Below are 18,910 nucleotides of genomic sequence, written 5' to 3'. Positions count from 1 at the left end.
CACTGGGGAGCGACACCCACTGGTGTTTTCGCAGCTGTCTGCAAAAACCACTTCTGTCACCTGTGCTGTCACTGCCCTTTTGGTTTGAAACAGCTGCCTGAAATGCAGAAATCCTAGAGAGGGAAGCTCACCACCTTCTCCATCTGGAGGACAACCTTGTCAGAGGCTGTACAGCAGTAAAGCCACCTTGAGAGCACCAGAGGCCACACGTGTGGCCCAGCAGCAGGCCAGCACACCTCAGCTCCTGGTGAAATAACTTTCAACTTGCAGGTGAAATAACGGATTTTTAACAAAGCTACAGGTACTGGTTACCTCAGCTGGGCATTGCCACAGTTCATGGACACCCCTGCTACAGGAACTGTTCGCTAGTTTAAGTCTTAATGTTAAAAAGGAGCCTTGGCTATGCAAGACTGTCACTGGTGGCTCTCACCTCTGGGGCATGTTGGACACACCACAGCTGCTGGCAAGCAGGGCACAGCTGTTTGGCAGCTCTTCCACACGTGCTGTGGAAGGATGTTTCTGGCCCAGCCAGCATAAACCCTGTGGTTGCAACAAACAGGCCCTTCCCTGTGTTCCCCAGTCCCGGCAGAACGACCCCACACTGGACAGGTCAGTGGAACAGTAGCAAAGTTTAAATGAGTCTAAGAAGTGGCTTGGTGCAAACAGGGCATTCAGAGATCAGCCTGCTACATACAGATCTATAGGGTTTAATGAACCACGGGATCAGAGTTACAGCTTGAGGCCCGAAAGGGAGGAGGGCTGGACATGGGAAGGACAGCAGTGCTGGACTCGGGTTTGGGTGCTGCAAAACTACTGGTGTTGGAAGAAATTCAGCTTCCCTTTGCATGGAGGACGTAGCAGGGCCCTGTGAGCCTTCTCACCCAGGGAGGAGCAGGGACAGCCCAGCTGGATGCAGTCCCTCCCTGCAGCTGGCACCAAACAGCAAGACCAACCATGCCAGGAGCAGCCTGGGCTTTGTGGCAATACCCCACTGCCCCTCTTCCCGAGGCAGAGGAGGGAGAGGCGAGGCCCTGCCAGCCCCTTTAGGAGCAAGGATCAGCTATCCTGCCCATGAAGATGATGGTGTTGAGGGCAGCTTCCCGGATGAAAAGCAGGAAGGGCCTGTTGGCATTGAAGATTTTTCTGTTCATGGGGAAAGAACGGCCGGAGACGGTGACAGCTGTAGCAGCTGACGCCTCACTCCCTTCTTCATTCACCTGCCAGCCAAGGGAGAAGATGGGATTAAAACACAGGCATCGTGCAGCAGGGACAGGGCTTGCCCTCCTTCTCCTTCCAGAACCCCAGACTGCTGAGGAAATGAACACCAGGGGTTCAGAGCTATTTTTTTTCTCTTAATGCTACATGTTTTTAAAAAACAAGGGGAAGACACCCTGGGACAGAACAAGGCTCACCTCAAGGAAGGCTTTGTGGAAAGCCTCAGACACATACAGGTCTGTGCGGCCCTCTGCGATGATACCTGCAACAGAGTGGAGAAAGGTTAAACTGAGTTTAGGCACAGCTCAAGAGACAACACACTCCCATTCATCAGGGCCTGGGATCAGGCAGAAGGCATGGCTGCCCTAAAATGAAAATATGCTCCCCCACATGCAATGGATTGGTAAATTGCCATGTCCTCAGTGCAGAGCTGGGCTGCCTATCTGAGGTGGGACTTGACCAGAGTCCATCACTGACTGTGGCAACATCTAAATGCTTTCATGTTCTTGTTCCTCATGTGCTGCTGTACCTAATGCCCTGGCACCTGTGGAGAAATGGCTGCCCCCCACCTCCACATCTCACCTGGGAGTCTGGCATTTTCCGGACTGAAGAGATCTTCCAGTCCCATTTTCCTCAGCTTCTCTTTGACGCTGAAGCTGTCCTCGACACGGAACCGAGGGAGATAAACAAAGAGAGACACCTCCTTCATGGAGTCTATCCAGTCCTGCAGCTTCTCCGACGTCAGGACTCGCTCCACGTCCTCCAGCGGTGTCCCAGCACTGGGCAGGACCAGCACCATCGTGATATCATCCCCTTTGTACGGCAGCTCCAGCACCTGGACTTTGTCCTGGGGGATGAATGCGTAGTGGAATTTGGACTCCTGGTACATAGTTGGGACTTTGCAGGTCTCGCCATTGGCTTTATTAAATACATCCAGTTTTGTGTTTGGAGCTGGGAACTGCGATTTCCAGTGCCCCTAAAAGGGAGAGGGGGAGGACAAACATGAGCACCATGTCTCCCCCAAGGACGTGGGCTCCTCCCCCAGTTTTGTCAGCCATACCTTAAAGTAAATGGTGTTGACCAGGACCAAGACAGTGAGATCATCAATACCTCTTTCTGGGATCACTTCTGTAATGCGTCTCTCTGTCTTATTAGCCACCCACTCATTAATTATCTCCCTGGAAAGTTCTGGCTTCTCCTGAAGGAAGAGACCAAAAAAAGGTTAAGCCAAGGGTTTTAAACACCTCTTTGTGCCCCTTCTGCAGGAGACAGGTTCCCAGGGTGTGTGCTGGGGGAGGACACTGCTCCCAGAGCAGCGCTGCAGGGTTCAGCAATGAGGAGAAGGGACTTGGCTGTGGTTAAGGGTGAGCTGGAACAAGAGCAACTGCATCCAAGGCTCCCTCCTGCTTTCACTCATATCCCACACAGCCAGAGCAGGGCACTTCCTCTGGGCAAAAGACAGGGATGCATCCTTCAGCAAAAGCAGAAGGATGGCGGGGGGGAGAAACCAAACAAAAAAGCAAAGTCGCAAGTAGATCAAACCCACTTTGAAGTTCAAAGGCCAGAGTTTGGCTCCATAAACGATTTCACTGATGTTCTGATAAGTCTCGTTGAAGACCAAGGATTTCTCCCCAAAGAGGCGGTTGGCCGATACCAGCTCCGAGGATTTGTTGGCTTTCTTGTAAAGCCGGCAGTTCAGCTTGGCAAAGAAGAAGTGGATCTGATCCGATGTCTTTTCCGAAATGGTGTCAAATCGAAAGACCTGGAGGAGCCAAGCAGCGAGAAGGAATCCATGAGCAGGTTCTTGTGCTCCTGGGCCCCACAGCAAGTGGTGGAGGAGCCTTTGCCTCAACAGCCAGGAAATCTGCAGGCCCTCAGAGCTTTGCCCTCCATCTGTAATTGGGAATCCAAATCTACATAAAATGAACTCCCCATCAGCCCAAGATCTCCTTTGGAGTCCAAGTGGAGGATTAAACTCTGCTCAGGTGCTGCTCCTGTGTCTAACTCTGGTTTCCTTGCTCCCAATACTCTGCCTGTGACTGGTTCCAGGTTCCCCCAGTGCTACCACACCCCAGGGATGAGCACTGCACCAGTGGGGCCTGGAAGCAGTTCTCAGGTCATACCAGGTCATGGGAAGACTCAGAAGGATTGTGCTGTGACAATGGCAAAGGCTGCTCCTTCCCAGGAGGAATTATCATGGCCTGTTGAGTACTTCTGGTACATCTTATCTATTTTTACAGGGAATGGGAACATGTAGCAATCGTTTTGAGGGTAGATTTTTGCAGCACAGGCAATTTTTTTATCTGTTCCCAGCTAGAAGGACAGTTATGATTTGTCTACTGCTATCCAACCTCAGGCCTTTAAGCACAGAAAATCCCACAGCACATTGCTCTTCCTATGAGGCTCCTTGTGTACAGGCTCCCCTGCCCTGGAAGTCAGGTGGACTGCAGGGGCTCCCATGTCTCTGATTTTTGTCCCAAGGGAGAGACGGGGAACATGAAAAAGAGCCTCTCCCAATGGGACTTGATTATCACAGCTTTTCCTGCTTTCAGCATAAAGAAATGCTTAGCTATGTGCTTGCCCAATCTGCAAGAAACAAACTGTTCCCATTTCATTCCCTCATCTCCCAAAGAAGCTTCCTTTCCTCCATACGAAACCTAATCTCTCAAACCCAGTAAATCCACCCTGAATGCTGGATCTAAATAAGGAGTCATGGGAAGGAGCTAGTATCTAAATACAGGCTGCCCCTTCTCAGGGTCTCGTTTACAGGTCTCAAGATCAGGTTGGATGGGACCGAATAGCTGGTTTTGGCATCTCTGTCCCACCAGGAGTACAATGAGGAGGGGAAGAGTCTGTTTGGTGTAGAGGAAAGACTGCTCAGAGACTGGGACTGAGATGAGCTGCACCAGGAGGACAGTCAGGAATTGTATGGATGCACATTCACATACTAACACTACAGAGAGGTATCTTGCAAAGTCTCCACTATATGGAATGCTATATGCCAACCCTGGAAGTGTCCAAGGCCAGGTTGGATGGGACTTGGAGCAACCTGGTCTAGTGGAAGGTGTCCCTGTCTGTGGCAGGGGGTGGAACGAGCTGAGCTTCACGGTCCCTTCCCACCCAAACCATTCTGTGATTCTATGATTCGTTTCCCAAGGCAGGGAGCTGTCCTGGCCCTGAGAGCATCCATGAGCCATGATCACCTTTCCTGCCTTTCAGACCTGCTACAGGGAAAGGCTGAGGAATCCCACCGACCTCCATGAGCTGCTGGAGGGTGCTGCCACAGGCTCCCAGCTTGGTCATGGCGAAGGCTGTGGAGATGCTGAGGGGTGACATGAAGATGTTCTCCCCATTGTCCTTGGAGTCAGCCAGGTACTTGTAGAAGACAACGGCAAAGCGGGAGTTGGCCTTGGACAGCTCCCAGACCCGGGGGTTGGTGGACTCCGGCAGCTTGTCCTTGGCTGGCTCCTGCCCCTCGCCCTCCGGGGGCTTCCTCTCGGGGTTGCGGTAGATGCAGACGGGGTTGACAGGGATGTCGCGGGGCTTGGCAGTGCAGATGTCCTCCACGGCATAGGGCTCAGGGACAGCCACCCCCCACATGCCCAGGAGACACAGCACCACCAGACGCATCGTCCTGGAACCACAACGAGAGTGCTCAGACACACGGCCTGGCCCTAAACCCATGGGCCTGTTTCAGCCAGGGGAACAGAAGCCCATGCTCCTCTCCAATCCTCCCTTTGTCCTGGAGCTGCAGGATAAACCAGGAGGACAGACAGACACCAGCAGAACAAATATACCTCCAAGCACACACTACTTTTAGAAGCAATACACTGAAAAGGGAGTTTTCCCAGAGTCCTCTTTAAGCAGCGGGTTCAAGTTTGTACAAAAATATGACTTGAACTTTTGAGTCCTCCCCATCACCCAGCGAGGTGGCTACAGTGCAAGGGCCCTGCCTGTGTGGTGTTTCCCCAGGGTCACCTCACGCTATTTCAGTTCCTGATGCAGGAGATGCTACGGCAGAGAAGAGAGGTGATAAGGAAGAGGTCTCCAGGGGAGTTGGTCCCTCCATGCACTGAGCATCTTTAATATCCCAAAAATGCATTTTGTAAGCATGTATGGTGTAGCTGGTGCATCCCAGCTATACCTGTCCAAAGTTCATACCACTTCAATGCAAACTGGTTGTCCCTGGTACCGGAGGAGGGCAGGATGATATTAACCACCACGTTCCAGCAAAAGCAGGTCTCTGAAAATCTCCCAGCAAGGCAGAGATAATTTCTTTTCTACCTTTGCTAAAGCACACAGAATCATGGAATGGTTTTGGTTGGAAGGGACCTTGAAGACCACCTCATCCCACCCCCTGCCATGGGCAGGGACACCTCCCACTAGCCCAGGTTGCTCCAAGCCCCGTCCAACCTGGCCTTGGACACTTCCAGGGATCCAGGGGCAGCCACAGCTTCTCTGGGCAACCTGTGCCAGGGCCTCCCCACCCTCACAGGGAAGGATTTCCTCCTAAATCCCAACACCCTTCAGCTCTGGCAGCGAGGCCTCAGCCATGCCAGGGTCGACACAGCACGTCCTGTGCACTGGGGTTCCGAGATGCCCTTTGCATGACCTGGGTTCGTTCACATCCCTGTGGCAGGAAGCTCCCACACCACAGCCACAGCAGCTTGAGAAACAACTACTGGGAAGGGCTGGCAGCCTGCCCAGGACTTGCCTACCACAGGAGACTTTTTCAAACATGTATCTGACTCAGGTAGGTCTCTGCCTGCCCCCGCACACTCACTGCATGGCTACCAAGCATCGCCTTCTGAGAAACTAAATTAAAAATCAGCTGCATTTAGCACTGGTGACCTCTGTGTCTGTGATCTTGCAGTGCTGGTGGGCCAGCACCTGTGGGAGGAAAACAGCAGCATCAAAAGGGCTGGCGTGGGATGAAGGAGAGCTCTGGGTTCTTCCACAACCCCTTCGCCAGGCTATTGGACAATGACTTCATCTCTGCTCCAGTTCCTCTGCAAAAGCAGAAATTACCTCATCTGGCACCAAGACTGTGTGGAGCCCCAAGGGCCCCTCTCCATCCGCTGATAGCACAGCAACAAGGACTGTGAGAAAACATGCAAAACAAGAGGCTGACTCAGGCCACTGCCACAGTTCTTGCTGGGAATGACAAACAGATTACCTTCCAAAAGGTTCAGGACAGATGGGACACCACAAAGGGCAAAAAAATCCCACACTTAGTGCTGCCAGCTGCAGCAGGAAGGATGGCCCCAACAGAAAGGACAAGCTCACCATGGTCCCTGCCCCGTCACTCTGCTCTCCTCTAGGGAAAGGCAGATCCTGACATGCCTGTACAAGGACAAATCCCTGTTTCTGCCCAGCCAAGGCAGCTCATGGTGCCTGCCATGGCGCAAAGTGCTGCTAATCCGATCTCACACTTAAAACCAAAGCACAGGAGTGAGGAGAACACCTCATCTTCACCCTGTCCTGACTAAACGGAAAAGACTCTCTATTTCTACTCCACAGTAAAGTCCTGGGCTGTCACTAGAGGAGATACAGGACTTTGTGCTAACCCCTTAAACCAACTTCACCATCCACTAAGGCTGACCTGGCCCCTGACATGTCCAGTCTTGGCTCTTACAGGCAAGAGCCTTTGCTATTTCTTAGGCCAGCTCTTTGTTGTAGCACTTGGCCAAAACCCATTCCTCCTCCCCTCACAGCTCTTCAACACTCCCTTTTCCCTTGCAGCACTGCCACACAGTCCATGTGTCAACAGTATTCCCACAACAGCACTGCCTGAAAGGGGTTACTGGCAAGGGAGAAAGTAGAAACTAGAAAAAGCTCTTAGAAGGGTGAAGCAACAAAAAACGTGCAGAAAGCCAAGAAACAAGTTGCTGATTCAGCTTCAATCAGAAGGCTCTGGGGAAGTGTCAAGAAACTCCCCCATCCCGCAGCTGCTGTGCCACAGCTGGGCTCCAGCCAGCACAGGCCCTTTCCATCCCACTGTTCCTCATGGCTGCAGGACCGGGGCAGCTCAGTGGGCTTGCAGACCCCCAGCACCCACCCTGCTGAACCTACTGGGGGTGCTGGTGGGGGTGTGACTGTCCCACAGCACCCACACACTGCGTACAGAGCCCAGCTGATGGGAAGGAGCTCAAACCTCCTTCAGCTTCCCTGCCGCGCCACATCCCAAACTCTGAGTGCAAAGCAAACCAGGAGTGCTCTTTTACAGCCAGCAACTGCTCAGGACATCCTGACCTTAGGAATTCTCTCCACACCAAAAAGCATTGCTGCAGGTTGGGGATAGAAGTCAAGCATGATGCTTTAGTGAGCTGTACAGAAGTCAGCCTTCGTGAGAGTTGGGATAGGAGGGAGGATCCTCTAGAAAAGAGCAAAAAAACCCACTCTGGTAGCAGCTAAAATTCATAGGCTCCTGTGAAGGGAAAAGAACCTGCTACAAGGAATTAATTAACAATGAAAGATTAGTGAAATTTGTTTCTCTTACCTGCCCCTCCAGCCTTCTACTTTTAGGATGTAAATGCAAATTGTTAAGAGGACAGTCTTGCTTGAGCCCAAAGCCGTTTCCCCACTGGATTTCTGTGCTCAAGCAGAGCTGAGACAACAGCAGGGGACAGTGGGAGGGGAGTAGGATGCTGAGGCCAAAGGCTGATGACCAGCTGCTGGAGGTTAAGCAAAGAGCAGGAAAAAAAGCAGTGTTTAGTTTGAAAGAGGTTTTAAAGTTCAATCTGACAAGGGAAGGTTTGACCATCTAGCCCACACAAGTGCCAGATGCCTCCAGTTCCTGCCCACAGCAAATTAACTGCTTATCCCATGAGAAAAAACCCAAAACTTTCAGGAGTTCAAATAAAAATGTGGTGATCCAAGGCATCTTTAATTCTCATTTGGGTATCTTGCAGCTTAGCAAAATGTCTCCCCACCCTGTCACCTGCCCCCCATTTTCACACAGGCACAAGTTGGGAGAAGCCGCCCCACTTCACACGCCACAGTTTCAAATAACATCTTAACCACACTCACCTGGAACAGGCTCCCCTGGGAAGTGGGCACAGCCCCAAACCTGCCAGAGCTCAGTGTTTGGAGTTTGGACAACACCCTCAGGCACATGGCGGGATTGTTGGGGTGCCCTGCGTAGGGTCAGGAGTTGGACTTGATGATCTTTGTGGGTCCCTTCCAGCTCAGGATATTCTGTGATTCTATGCCCTTTCACTTGTACAGCTGGAAAGCTGAGGATTAGCAGCAGCTCCCCCATCTCCAGTCCAGATCCACATGGCAGTGTTGGGAGCAGGACTGAGCAACACCATTTCCGATGTGGGATGCAGCTGCTCTATAAATTCCACAGTGTTGCCTCCTGAACATCAAATTCCAGGAGCAGGCTGGCTCAGCAGGTGCTACACCTGCCCTGTTCCTGGCCTCCAGTAAGAGCCCAGGTCTTAATGCAAAATGCAGCTGCAAAATGGTTTGGGGGAAGTAAAAGGCCTTACTATACCAGTATGGCATATAATTAAAAGGGACAGAGATTGTGGAAATAAATTAAAAGATACTGTAAAATGTCCTCCATGAGAAACGAAGGACCTGTGCACCGCACACCTTATTGCTCCAGGTGGCTGCTGGTTTAATTTTCTGAGGTACCTCACAGGTCCCAGGGTCTCCGGGGTGAATTAAGGATGCTCCACACTAAGGCAGACATCCAAGCACGGGTTTCCATTCACCCCCACTTCTCAGGGGTAGTTTAAAGCAGTAAAACCAAGAGCAAACACCTACTGTTTTGCACATGTCACAGAAGTGCCCAAGCCATCCCTTCCCAGGGGAGCAGAGTAAACCTATTTTTTGAGTGCAGCACGTAAATGGTAATTTGTTGCTGGTTCAGGTCGAAGCAACAGCCCATCACTCACACCTGAGCAGGGATATCCCTAAAGAAGCATCCAAGATGCCAGTGTGTTCATACAAGCCATTAGCTGCCCCGTCTGCTCCAGTGGAAGGGCTGTTCTCCAAAAGCTGCTGCTCCCAGACCCAAAGCAGGGACCAGGGGCTCAAACCCATCGAGCACCAAAGCCTGGCAACCTGGGGCAAGGGAGATGAAGCATCAAGCCCTGGTTTTAGTCTCTCCCACACTTGTAGTCCAGAAGACAGGGAGTTGGAGTTCACAGTTATGGAGAAGGAGGTTACAGAAACAATTGGAGACATTCTATTTGGAAAGAAACAGCTTTTAAATACATCTGAGTGGTGAGCAGGAACACAAATTTCCTTAGTTCTGTTTGTGCTTTGGGTGCTCACTGTGGAGTTTTATGATGAGGCACAGTGCACTCAGAGAGTGTGATGGGATCAAAGCATCCCATGTTCTGGGCTCGCCTTCTGCAGCTCCCTTCTAGCCTAGTACCCACACCTAAAGGGAAAAAGATTTTCCAGCAGGTACCATCCACTTGAACCCAGTTCCCCCCTCTTTTCCACATAAAAAAAAATCCCAGTTTCCCCAAATCTCTCTTGATGCAGAGCACCCACCACTCCCTTCCAAAGGGATCTGATGCTCCACGGCACTTCAGATCTTCCTTTCAAAAGCCAGAAGGCTCTGCCTGCCCTGCAATAGGAGAAGGAATAGTTTTTCAGCCAAGCAGCAGCCTTGGTTTGGCCAGTTTCAGATTTAAAGCCAGATAATGACTTGTTAGAATCCACAAAAGGGACAGAAAGGAGAAGATTAAAAAACACAAAGCAGACTGTGGAGCAAACCTTCATCACTCTAAGGCAAGTCCCAAACCAGGCTCAACATCAGACGAATGCTGCTCCCTCCTTCTCTGAAGGCTTTGGGTTTTAGATATGTACTCTGAGCAATTAGCAAAACATTATTTTGAGTATCCTTTCTCATTCATCTCTGGTGAAGGAGCCACTTTGTTTATAGGTGGAGTCAGAAGAGAACAGACCAGACCAAGGAGATGTGGCTCTTCTGCTGTTTGGCATCTCTTATGCTCCAGCCCAGCAGAGAACAAACACACCTTGACCTGGAGAAAGCCTTAGAGAGATGATCTGACAGTCCTACGCCTCACACGAAATCCAGAAGAATGCGCATTCACCCCAGACAGAAAACGAGAGATATTTCAAAGTGTTCTCCATTAATTTATCATTTAATATAAATGCTGACAGAAAAGCAGGTAAGACCTTGTCTATTTACACACCAAATAGCGAATCATCACCTTTCCACCAGTTTTTGTTGAATCTGCAACACAAAGGACCCTTAGACACTATGTGAGAGCAAGGTGAGGTTGAGTCAGCTTTAAGAGGCAGAAAAGCAAGGTGAAGACTGAAGAAATAACATTTCAACATATGGCTTTTTCTACATAACCACCATACACATACAATAGGTCTCCACTCCCTTGTCCTTTCGTACAAAGATGACAGGGTTGGCTCTATAAGTCTGAAGAGAAAATAAAGGAGACAAATACTGACTTTCAGATCTCTGGATCCTTTTGCCTCCTTCAATCCACTCTGTCCCACTTCAGCACAGTATCTAAAAGGCTTTTCTTTCAAGTTTAAAAAGCATATTGCAGGAGTAAAGACAGAGGGAGACGGATATAGAGAACTCTTTCTTCTACTCCTTTTGTCATCTCAGTTTTCACCAAAGGTAGCAAAGCATCCAACCTTTCCTGGAAAAGAGGCACCAACTCCCTGTGTGCCTCTGAACATCTCCCCTGTGACTAGGCCTGTATGTACAAGACTTCAAAATTCCCCTGAACTTGCAAAGAATTCAATTTATGGAATTCTTCTCATACATTCTACTTCATCTCTACTCCTATTAAGAATGTTTTGATAGTTACAGACAATAAATATCCACAATATCAACCCAGAGTCAGCCATTCCCATAAAGGAGTGAGAATTTTTGTTGATGGGAGGGAAGAGCAGAAAAGGAAGAAAACAACAGAAAGAGAAGAAAAGCAAGAAAAAACACAGTTCGAACAGAGACTGAATGAACATTTTGTTCAGCACTGATTCATGAGAACAGCAGACAGGGAATTTCATTTATCCAGGATCCTAAATAAATTCAAGAAATAGTTCATAACCTGACTCAACAAACCTCATGGTCTCCATTTTATTACCTAGACTATCCTTTATTTTATTTTTGTTAAATATACCTCTGCAGGGCACAATCACATACAATCAATACGATTGGAAAATTACATGAGCTCTATCCCAAGCATATACGCACCAATATTAAAAAGTTATTTAAAAAACAAACAAACCAAAAAATTAAAATAAAACTCCACCCAAAAAGGTGATAATGACTGCAGAATGTCTCGGGGAGACTTGTACAGAACTAACAAGATCGAAGAAAATTAGGCTTACAGAAACCAGGAAAAAAAGATCATCTATAGAGAAATCCCACAACTGGAAGCAGATGATTTCAAAGAGGGTGTGGGAGCCGTTGTAGAGATCCCACAGTTCTTCCTCCCTCCTCTCACATGTGCCTTTTCTCACCTCCTCCTCCCCACAGCAGCAAATACAATGGGGAGAGAGCTCGACACTCCACTACCAGTTACAGGAAACAGGGAAGAACAGCCAAGCTACAGCACGGTTGCTAAGCTGACTGCAGGGAAAGCTCCTTTTAGCATGGAGGCTGCTTACACAGCAAGCAGAAGCCAAAGGGGGAGTGGGAACTCCTTAAAATTAGGAAAAACTCTCAAAATCATTTGATTTGCCCAAGCTGAGCAGCTTCACCTGCGAGAGGCTGCGGGTGAACGGTCCCAATTGTGAGCTGGGCAGCAGCTGGGAGGTGAACGGGGCGGCTTCTCCTCCTCTCCCTCAGGTTGCTTCACACATTTTTAAAAGGCTGCTGCCAAGTTTCTTTTTAAAAAGCTCCAAATAAAGAGGTCAGCACACACATCCAGTTGTGGGATCCATCCAATACACAGTCTGGTTTGGATGCCAAAGACTTGTGAGTACTGTCTGCCACAGAACTATAAGTTAGGCATTTTTAACATTACAAAGAAGCAAATAATTTCTTAAACATCAAATATTCCACAAGATTTTCTTTTTCTTTTTTGCTTACAGATATATTTTCCCCATATATATTTCACATGTAATTCCACCATGTCTAATGCTTTTTATTTCCAGAGACACTGCACCACCTGTTGCTTCCATCTCTCCCAACACTGCATGTTTCAAATTGAAGTTGATAATTGTGTTTTCCTAGAGCTTTCAGATCTCAGAATCAGTTGTTTCCTGGCATATGAAAACATCCAACTGGTATATCCAAGGAAAGTTGCCTTGCTGGATGTACCTTGTCACCTAAACCTTCCCAACTGCTGAACACTTGGCAATTGGCACTCAAATCATACACAAACTCACTGGAATTGCAAAGATTGCCTGGGAAAGATCAGTTAATTATCCATGTTACTAAGCTACAGGCACCCAATTTCGAATATTATGGCCACATACTTTAAGCTTCAAATGACTGGGATGTTCCTATGCAGACAAATCCACATTGCCACGTGCTTGTTTTTTTGGGAAATTTCAGGAAAAGCTGCAGCCTCTTTGCTTACCAGTGTTCAAAGACTTCCCACAACATGATATCACACTTGCCATTAGGAAATTATATTACAAACAAAATAAGCATTAAGTTTCTTCTCCTTTCCCTGCTAATTAAGCTCTACTTGCATCACAAGAAGTGCCTCGGAGGCTGTGACAACACTAAGCAATTACATTCTTCTTCTTCTTACAGAAGAATGAAGACCACATGTTAACTGTGTAAGGACACTGTACTGCAATAACATTCCCCAAAATTCCTTACTTATACTGTGTAACTTGAACTAACCTACTCCAGCCTCTTTCATCCATTGGTATTCCCTCAGAAAATAATGCAGTTGGTAACACTTGACTATGGAAAAGAGAACTCCCAATGATGTTTTTGACATTTCAGTGTCTACTTGATGTGAGAGCAAATCAATTTGTGCTACAAAATAATCAGTATGTTGATTTACAAGTAACAACCACCCAGCTCTTGGCACCAAGGCTGTACCCAAAAGGTGGCTCAGATCTGCTTCACTTCCCTCAGAAATTCAGTTTACATTACTCAAGGGAGGCAGACGTTTTTCCAATTCATGTCAACTCAACAACTTTTGCTTCCTGGGTTGTTTTTTGTTCATCCAGGCAACTTGATATATTACGATACAAGAAATTAAGTTGCTGACACACTGAGGTTTTTTGGTTGTTTTTATATCAGCAACATTAGGAGGCAAAATGGAAGGCTGTGTTTTGGGAAGTGGATTATGACAAAACTTGAATCATGGCCTAGCACTGCTCTGTCTATCCTAGGACGACAAACACTTCCTCATACACACACAGACAAGCACAAAACTTGCACACTGCTTATATGTCTGGGTGTTTTCCCTATTTTAGAGCAGAGAAGGAAGCTGGCACTCCTGCCCTTGAGCCTCCTGAATACTGGCACTGAATTTCTCAAGACCATAAAAGTGGGTCTGAAATAGCCAGTCCAGCAAAGATACTTTTTATTGGGGTTCTTCAGATAACTGTTTGCTTTGTTATAGTCCAGATTTATAAATGGCAATGGAAATGAGGGTTTGTGCTACTTGGACTTAGAGATTTCTCTCTGAATCTAAAAACCTTGGTACCAAGTCTGCAAGAGTTTGAGTAGATCAAGGAAGGGAAATGCAAGTGGCTTTCTTGTATTATCAATAAAAGCCTCACTCCTGGTCCTTTTTTAAGACAAGAATTTGCCCCACCTTACTCAGTTTGTGCTGTCAAGAGACAATATGACCATACAAGTTTGGTTCTTGCACATCTAATTTAATGTAATGCTAAAGTCTGACAAGTCTTTCCGGTTCCAATGGGCTTAAAAGTCAGTCACGTTTGTAACACAGATTTATCTTTTAATGTAACTGAAGAGATTTTCCATCAGTATTCAATTTAGATTTAAACACTTAAAGACAAGGCTTCTTGGATTATGAGATTTCTGTGTTCCTTCTCCCTCTCCAAATGAGCCATTCCATCAGCTGAGAGAGTGCATGAGAGACTAAAAATACATCACAACACCCCAGATACATCTCAGTACATTGCAAATTGTATGACTCAATGGAATGATTTTCCACAATTGAATGCATGGGCAAGGCTTGACAATCATTAACTTCTGGAAATTGTTATTGGGATAATACAGTCAACTCACGATACCCTACAAACGCTTGACAATCAAAATGGCTACATCAGGGGAAAAAAAAAAAGTGTAAAGCACAAGTCTTTGGCTCTCCTTTAAAGAAAACAGCAGTTTACCATGTTTATACAGATCCCCCGTTTGCCTACCAGTAGGGGCAATATCACATTTGTGCATCACTGAGTAATAACACCATTAGAAAAGGCAACTTCACAGAAGTTATTGGCTAAGCGAATTCATTTGAATGCTCTGTTTTGAGGCAGCAAGCTGTCACTGTTACACAATCAGGGAGGGTGGATGGGCAAGCCATAGGAGGAAAGGAGAAAAAAAAAAAGGGAGTGAAGGCTCAGAAAAAACAAGACAGAAAAGAACTTGAGAAGGAAGGGGATAACTGTGCGACAAGCTTGAAAAGTGCTCTGATCTACAGAAAACAAGTCCTACTCTGAAATGGGACAGCATGCAAGAGGGGCAGAAGAAACAGGTTAAATTTCTCCTATTAAGAAATCAGAACTAGGTCACAGGAAAGGAAGAAGAGGTGTTGACAGGAGAAGGAAAGTAACACTACAGAATAAACAGACATTTCTACACTGACTGTATCACTGATGCACTGAAGCTCAACTTTCCACTTGAAGCTTTCTGTTTGGGGGGGGTTTGTCCGTGCCAGGGCTGGAACCCAGGTATCAGCGAGGGTTAAGAGTTGTCTGGTGCAGTAGGAAATTCCACCTGCCTACCAAAGGATGCAGCAGTGCCCTAACACCATGCTAATACTACTCCTTCTTGCCCAGGTAGAAGGAACTAAAGCAATCCGTAGCCAAGACCAATCTCACAGAGGTGGGCAGCACTCCTGTACAACTGGGACAGTGATGGGCTATAGCAATGACCGTAGCAGGACAGAGAGTTGCTCCAGACATTTGGACTCTCAGCTTATTTGCTGTAACCATCAATGCTGCCAACTGCATGGAGAGCTCTCTGTTCTCTGAGTTCTCCCAGTTTTTCCACAAAAAGGGAACATTTCATGTGCAGTTTTCAGAAAAAGACTTAAAAGCATGCACTGCACTTTGCTGTTCAACTTGTTTTAATTAAATTAACTTCTGCAAAAAGAAAAAAAAAAGGTAGACAAAGGGGAAGAGGAGGAGGGGAAGAACCAAAGCTAAAAATCAATACTGTTAGTAGATATTAAACACACTATTTAACAAGCCAAACTATAATTCCGGGCAAACAGGGCATTCACCTGGACACACTGATCACAACAAGGACACTACACACAAAGTACAGCACGGACAGTTGGATGAAGGAGAAAAAAAAAAAAAAACCAAAACAGTAAGGTCTCTTTTCTAATCCCTAGGTTTTGGAAGCATTCACCATATGCAGGCCAGCAATCTGAGTAGCTCTTACTGCAGAATTCCTCCCAGCAGAAAAAGTGGAGAAAGGAAAAATCCCTAATCTGGCAAGGGAACTAGTTAAATAAAAGGTAAAAAGGTTTCTGCCCTCCAGATTTTCTTCCTAGTGTTGCAAATGAATCTGTTGGAGTCAAACCTATTGTAACCGTCTTTGAAAATTAATTTTACATCCACAATTACTGCAGTCAAAAAAAGGAACATTCTGGGCTTGTCCTCCTAGTTTAGAATATTGCCCTATTTATCTCGACTAAGGTGAGATTCCTGTGTTAATAAAGACACAGCAGGAAGGTATAAACTAATTAAAACCAAGGAGAAGGCTGACTTGAGGGTGGTGCTCTGCACTAAATGATGGGAGGAGAGGGCAGGCTGCCTGTGCCAGGTGACTTAGGAGCAGGCAGCCAGGGAAACACCTTCATCATCCTCCTGGCCAGAGCAGAGAAGGGAAGAACAGACTCATAACTGCATCCCCCCAGCCCTGCTGGGCTCCAGGGGAGCGGCTGGAATGCTTGGCCTCAAGCAACAGGTACGGATGGGTGGGGACAAGCTGGAGGTGAAGCTGCTCTAGTGCAAAGATGGTTTTTTGCCCAAAGTTAGGAGGGGCTAGAAAACAAAGCAAGCCTCAAACTACTCTTGGCAATGAAGAGGCCAAAGTTCAACTAAGAGTGAAATAAACCCATGTGAAGACATATGGAGAGTGGGGGGGTGTGAGCTGAAAAATGCCTTTATTTTCATTCAGTGCTTCTACCTCCCAGACATTTGATCACAACAGCTGCGCTCATGCGAAAAAATTCTTAAAACATACCCAATATATATACAGATATAACTATGTATATATGTATATATATATATTTATATATAAATTTTTATTTAAATAAAAAAGAAAGCTCGAATCCCAAGCCAATATGTGTATCAAATCCTTGACCAGCCAGGTCTGTAGGGCATAATCAAATTCAATGTGAAATAGTATATAAACGCGGTGCCTTGACTGGGCAAATTAAATAATTGCTACTCAAAAGAGTCTTCTGTTTGGACTCTCCTACTGGTAGGCAATAGTGGGACTGTATCCCCTCCCACCCCCCTTTTGTTTTATTTAACAGTATGATGAATGCAAAGCTTAGCCCAAGGTTGCTACGACCTCAGCAGGAGTTAAGGTTAAGGAAAAAAACTAAAACCCAAGAAAATTCAATAACTCTTGCTTTACCCAACCAAAGCAATGCAGTAATTTATTACATAACCAGTGCTTTCCCATTTAGTAGTCTAACCCAGAAAAAAAAATGAGAACACAGGCCAAGAAGGTGCAGAGGGAGCAGCACTTTTAAAATCGTTCTCCAGGGTTCTTTGTATCCAGGGTCTCACCCTAGTGTATGTCAAAGGAGTCAAAAAACGTGCAGCAAGAATAAAATCTTTCATTTCTTTAATTTTTAAAGAAAACATCAAAAAAGGTTGATGGCTTCTCCAACTTATACTTACAAAGCATCTACTTGGAAAAGCATTGGATCTATCAAGCAAATTTGCTTCCCAGTACTTCTGGCAGGATTTATGCTGCACCTCCAGTGGCCATTTTGATGCAATATTTTCCTTAGGAAAGGAGAATCCAGGAAGGATTCACTGACAGACAAGCTGCAGGCTGACTCTCAGGTGCCAATTTCTAACATACAGACCTTAAACAATGCCACCTTTAAAAAACCAAACCACAACAACTGCTGAATTGCAAGGATTCTGTCACTTGTAGTTTAAATTCAACGATTTAAGTAAGAAGCTGGGGTTCAGCTCCTGGCCACAATGGGAAGAATGAAGTTTGCTGCACATCTTTTGACACTGCAATTTCACAGCTACTCTCCAACCCTCATTCCTTGTTTACTCTTAAACCACACAAGGAAGCGGCCAGATTGTTTTAGTCATTGAGAAATTAAGGTGATAAGGAATTATGCACTGGGTATGTAATAATACCAAAATAAAAGAAAAAACCTACTTCATTAAGATCATACAATTAATCAAACAGAGTATATATATATAATATCTTTTTTTTTAAGCCCTGGGATTCAAGGCGTCCAAAGTTATTAAAATAAAGTTCATTCACAGAACAAAAACAAATTTAATTTGAATTGCTTGCAGATACTGCTAATTTTCATTTTTTTAATTAAAAAATGCGTTAATGTGAACTATGTGCAGGATTTGTTTCTAGTAGTTGTGTTTGTGCACATTGCCTCTGGACCTGCTGCTCTGCTACTGCTGCTGCTCCTGGCTTTCTCCAATTACCCCTGGAAAAAAAACGTGATGGAAGGTGCTGCCACCCTGGCAGGAGGAGCTCGGGGTGTGCTGGCCTGGCTTCATGGAGCAGATGTGGGTGTGACTCCGGCTCGCTGGGAGTCGTGGCTGTCCCCTCCTCCCTCAGGCTCCTCTGACAAGCTCAGAGACGCTGCCTTGTTTGACAGGAGGCCAATGTTCTCTTGTGTCAAAGCCGATCCATTTGGAACATCACTGCTGGGGGAAGGTTGAGGAGAAAGGGGAAGTGGGTGAAAAGAAGTAATTACTGAGATTTTTCATTTATTTCAAGTAAAATGACTTCAATGAACACATTCCAGAATATTTAACTCACCTGGAAAGTTTATCTTATGTTTGGGGGTTTTTTTAATGTAAAAACCATAAGTGGTTGTTCTGATTTCATTACTTTCAGAGTTCCATATGAAAAAACTAGTTCCTGCTCTGGAGGCTTCAATCTAATGGTGCAGTGCAGAACTCAAGAATGGGTTATAAGAAGAAAGTGCAAACTTCATCAGCAACTGAGGGACACGTTTTCTGAATAAATAGCCAGATTCCAAACTGCTCACATCAAGTTATGTAAACGTAATGACATCTGAGCTTCTCTGTTCAATACTAGTCTGAATACGCACAGATGCTTGTGGCCATCTCAAAATACTTGCTGTGGACATTTCCAGCATTCCGAGCCAACATCTTATTCCAACTGTCTATTAAATGTGAACTGAAATCAATCCCAGCATCTCCACACAAAAAGATAACTGCCTACAAATTAAACAGAACTTAGTTTCAAAGTCCGTACCTTCCTGGACAAATCCACATGACAAACCTTAGCAGGGTGGAATAACTTTCCTTTCACATTTGGGACAGC

The 18,910-nt window shown here is 46.4% G+C and overlaps 2 protein-coding genes across 14 annotated transcripts in view; both read right to left on the bottom strand.

The window, feature by feature from the left end:
- Positions 1 to 687: 687 nt before the first annotated feature.
- Positions 688 to 7,800, bottom strand: SERPINC1 (serpin family C member 1). Its single transcript, XM_027723490.2, has 7 exons — positions 7,715 to 7,800; positions 4,471 to 4,849; positions 2,762 to 2,977; positions 2,276 to 2,413; positions 1,798 to 2,191; positions 1,413 to 1,477; positions 688 to 1,217 (listed from the first exon to the last, which is right to left on the bottom strand). Exons 2-7 carry the CDS (start codon positions 4,843 to 4,845, stop codon positions 1,044 to 1,046), a joined length of 1,362 nt encoding a protein of 453 aa, XP_027579291.1. The 5' UTR covers positions 4,846 to 4,849; positions 7,715 to 7,800; the 3' UTR covers positions 688 to 1,043.
- A 2,524-nt stretch (positions 7,801 to 10,324) lies between these two features.
- RC3H1 (ring finger and CCCH-type domains 1) overlaps positions 10,325 to 18,910 on the bottom strand; it is a 62,351-nt gene continuing 53,765 nt past the window's right edge. For 9 of the 13 annotated variants that reach the window (XM_039380092.1, XM_027723446.2, XM_027723450.2 and 6 more), the window contains one exon: positions 10,325 to 18,264. In XM_039380092.1, coding sequence (XP_039236026.1) covers positions 18,111 to 18,264 — 154 coding nt within the window. In that variant the 3' untranslated portion in view covers positions 10,325 to 18,110. The remainder of the gene's footprint in view (positions 18,265 to 18,910) is intronic. The other 4 variants (XM_027723449.2, XM_027723455.2, XM_027723452.2 and 1 more) reach the window with 1 other exon arrangement.

This window comes from Pipra filicauda, unplaced genomic scaffold (genome assembly GCF_003945595.2).
Source record: "Pipra filicauda isolate LSUMZ 115617 unplaced genomic scaffold, ASM394559v2 scaffold185_size1782982_pilon, whole genome shotgun sequence".
Lineage (NCBI taxonomy): Eukaryota > Metazoa > Chordata > Aves > Passeriformes > Pipridae > Pipra > Pipra filicauda.
Note: the sequence above shows the minus strand (reverse complement) of the source record. Positions and strands in the feature narration are given on the sequence as shown.

Bases quoted from the DNA above. Each gene is read 5' to 3' on its own strand.
- SERPINC1 (XM_027723490.2), bottom strand. From the start codon at position 4,845: ATGCGTCTGGTGGTGCTGTGTCTCCTGGGCATGTGGGGGGTGGCTGTC. The intron at 2,978-4,470 runs GTCGGTGGGATT...TGGCTCCTCCAG, and splicing joins CCCTCCAGCAGCTCATGGAG to GTCTTTCGATTTGACACCAT. The intron at 2,414-2,761 runs GTGGGTTTGATC...CTCTTCCTTCAG, and splicing joins TCTGGCCTTTGAACTTCAAA to GAGAAGCCAGAACTTTCCAG.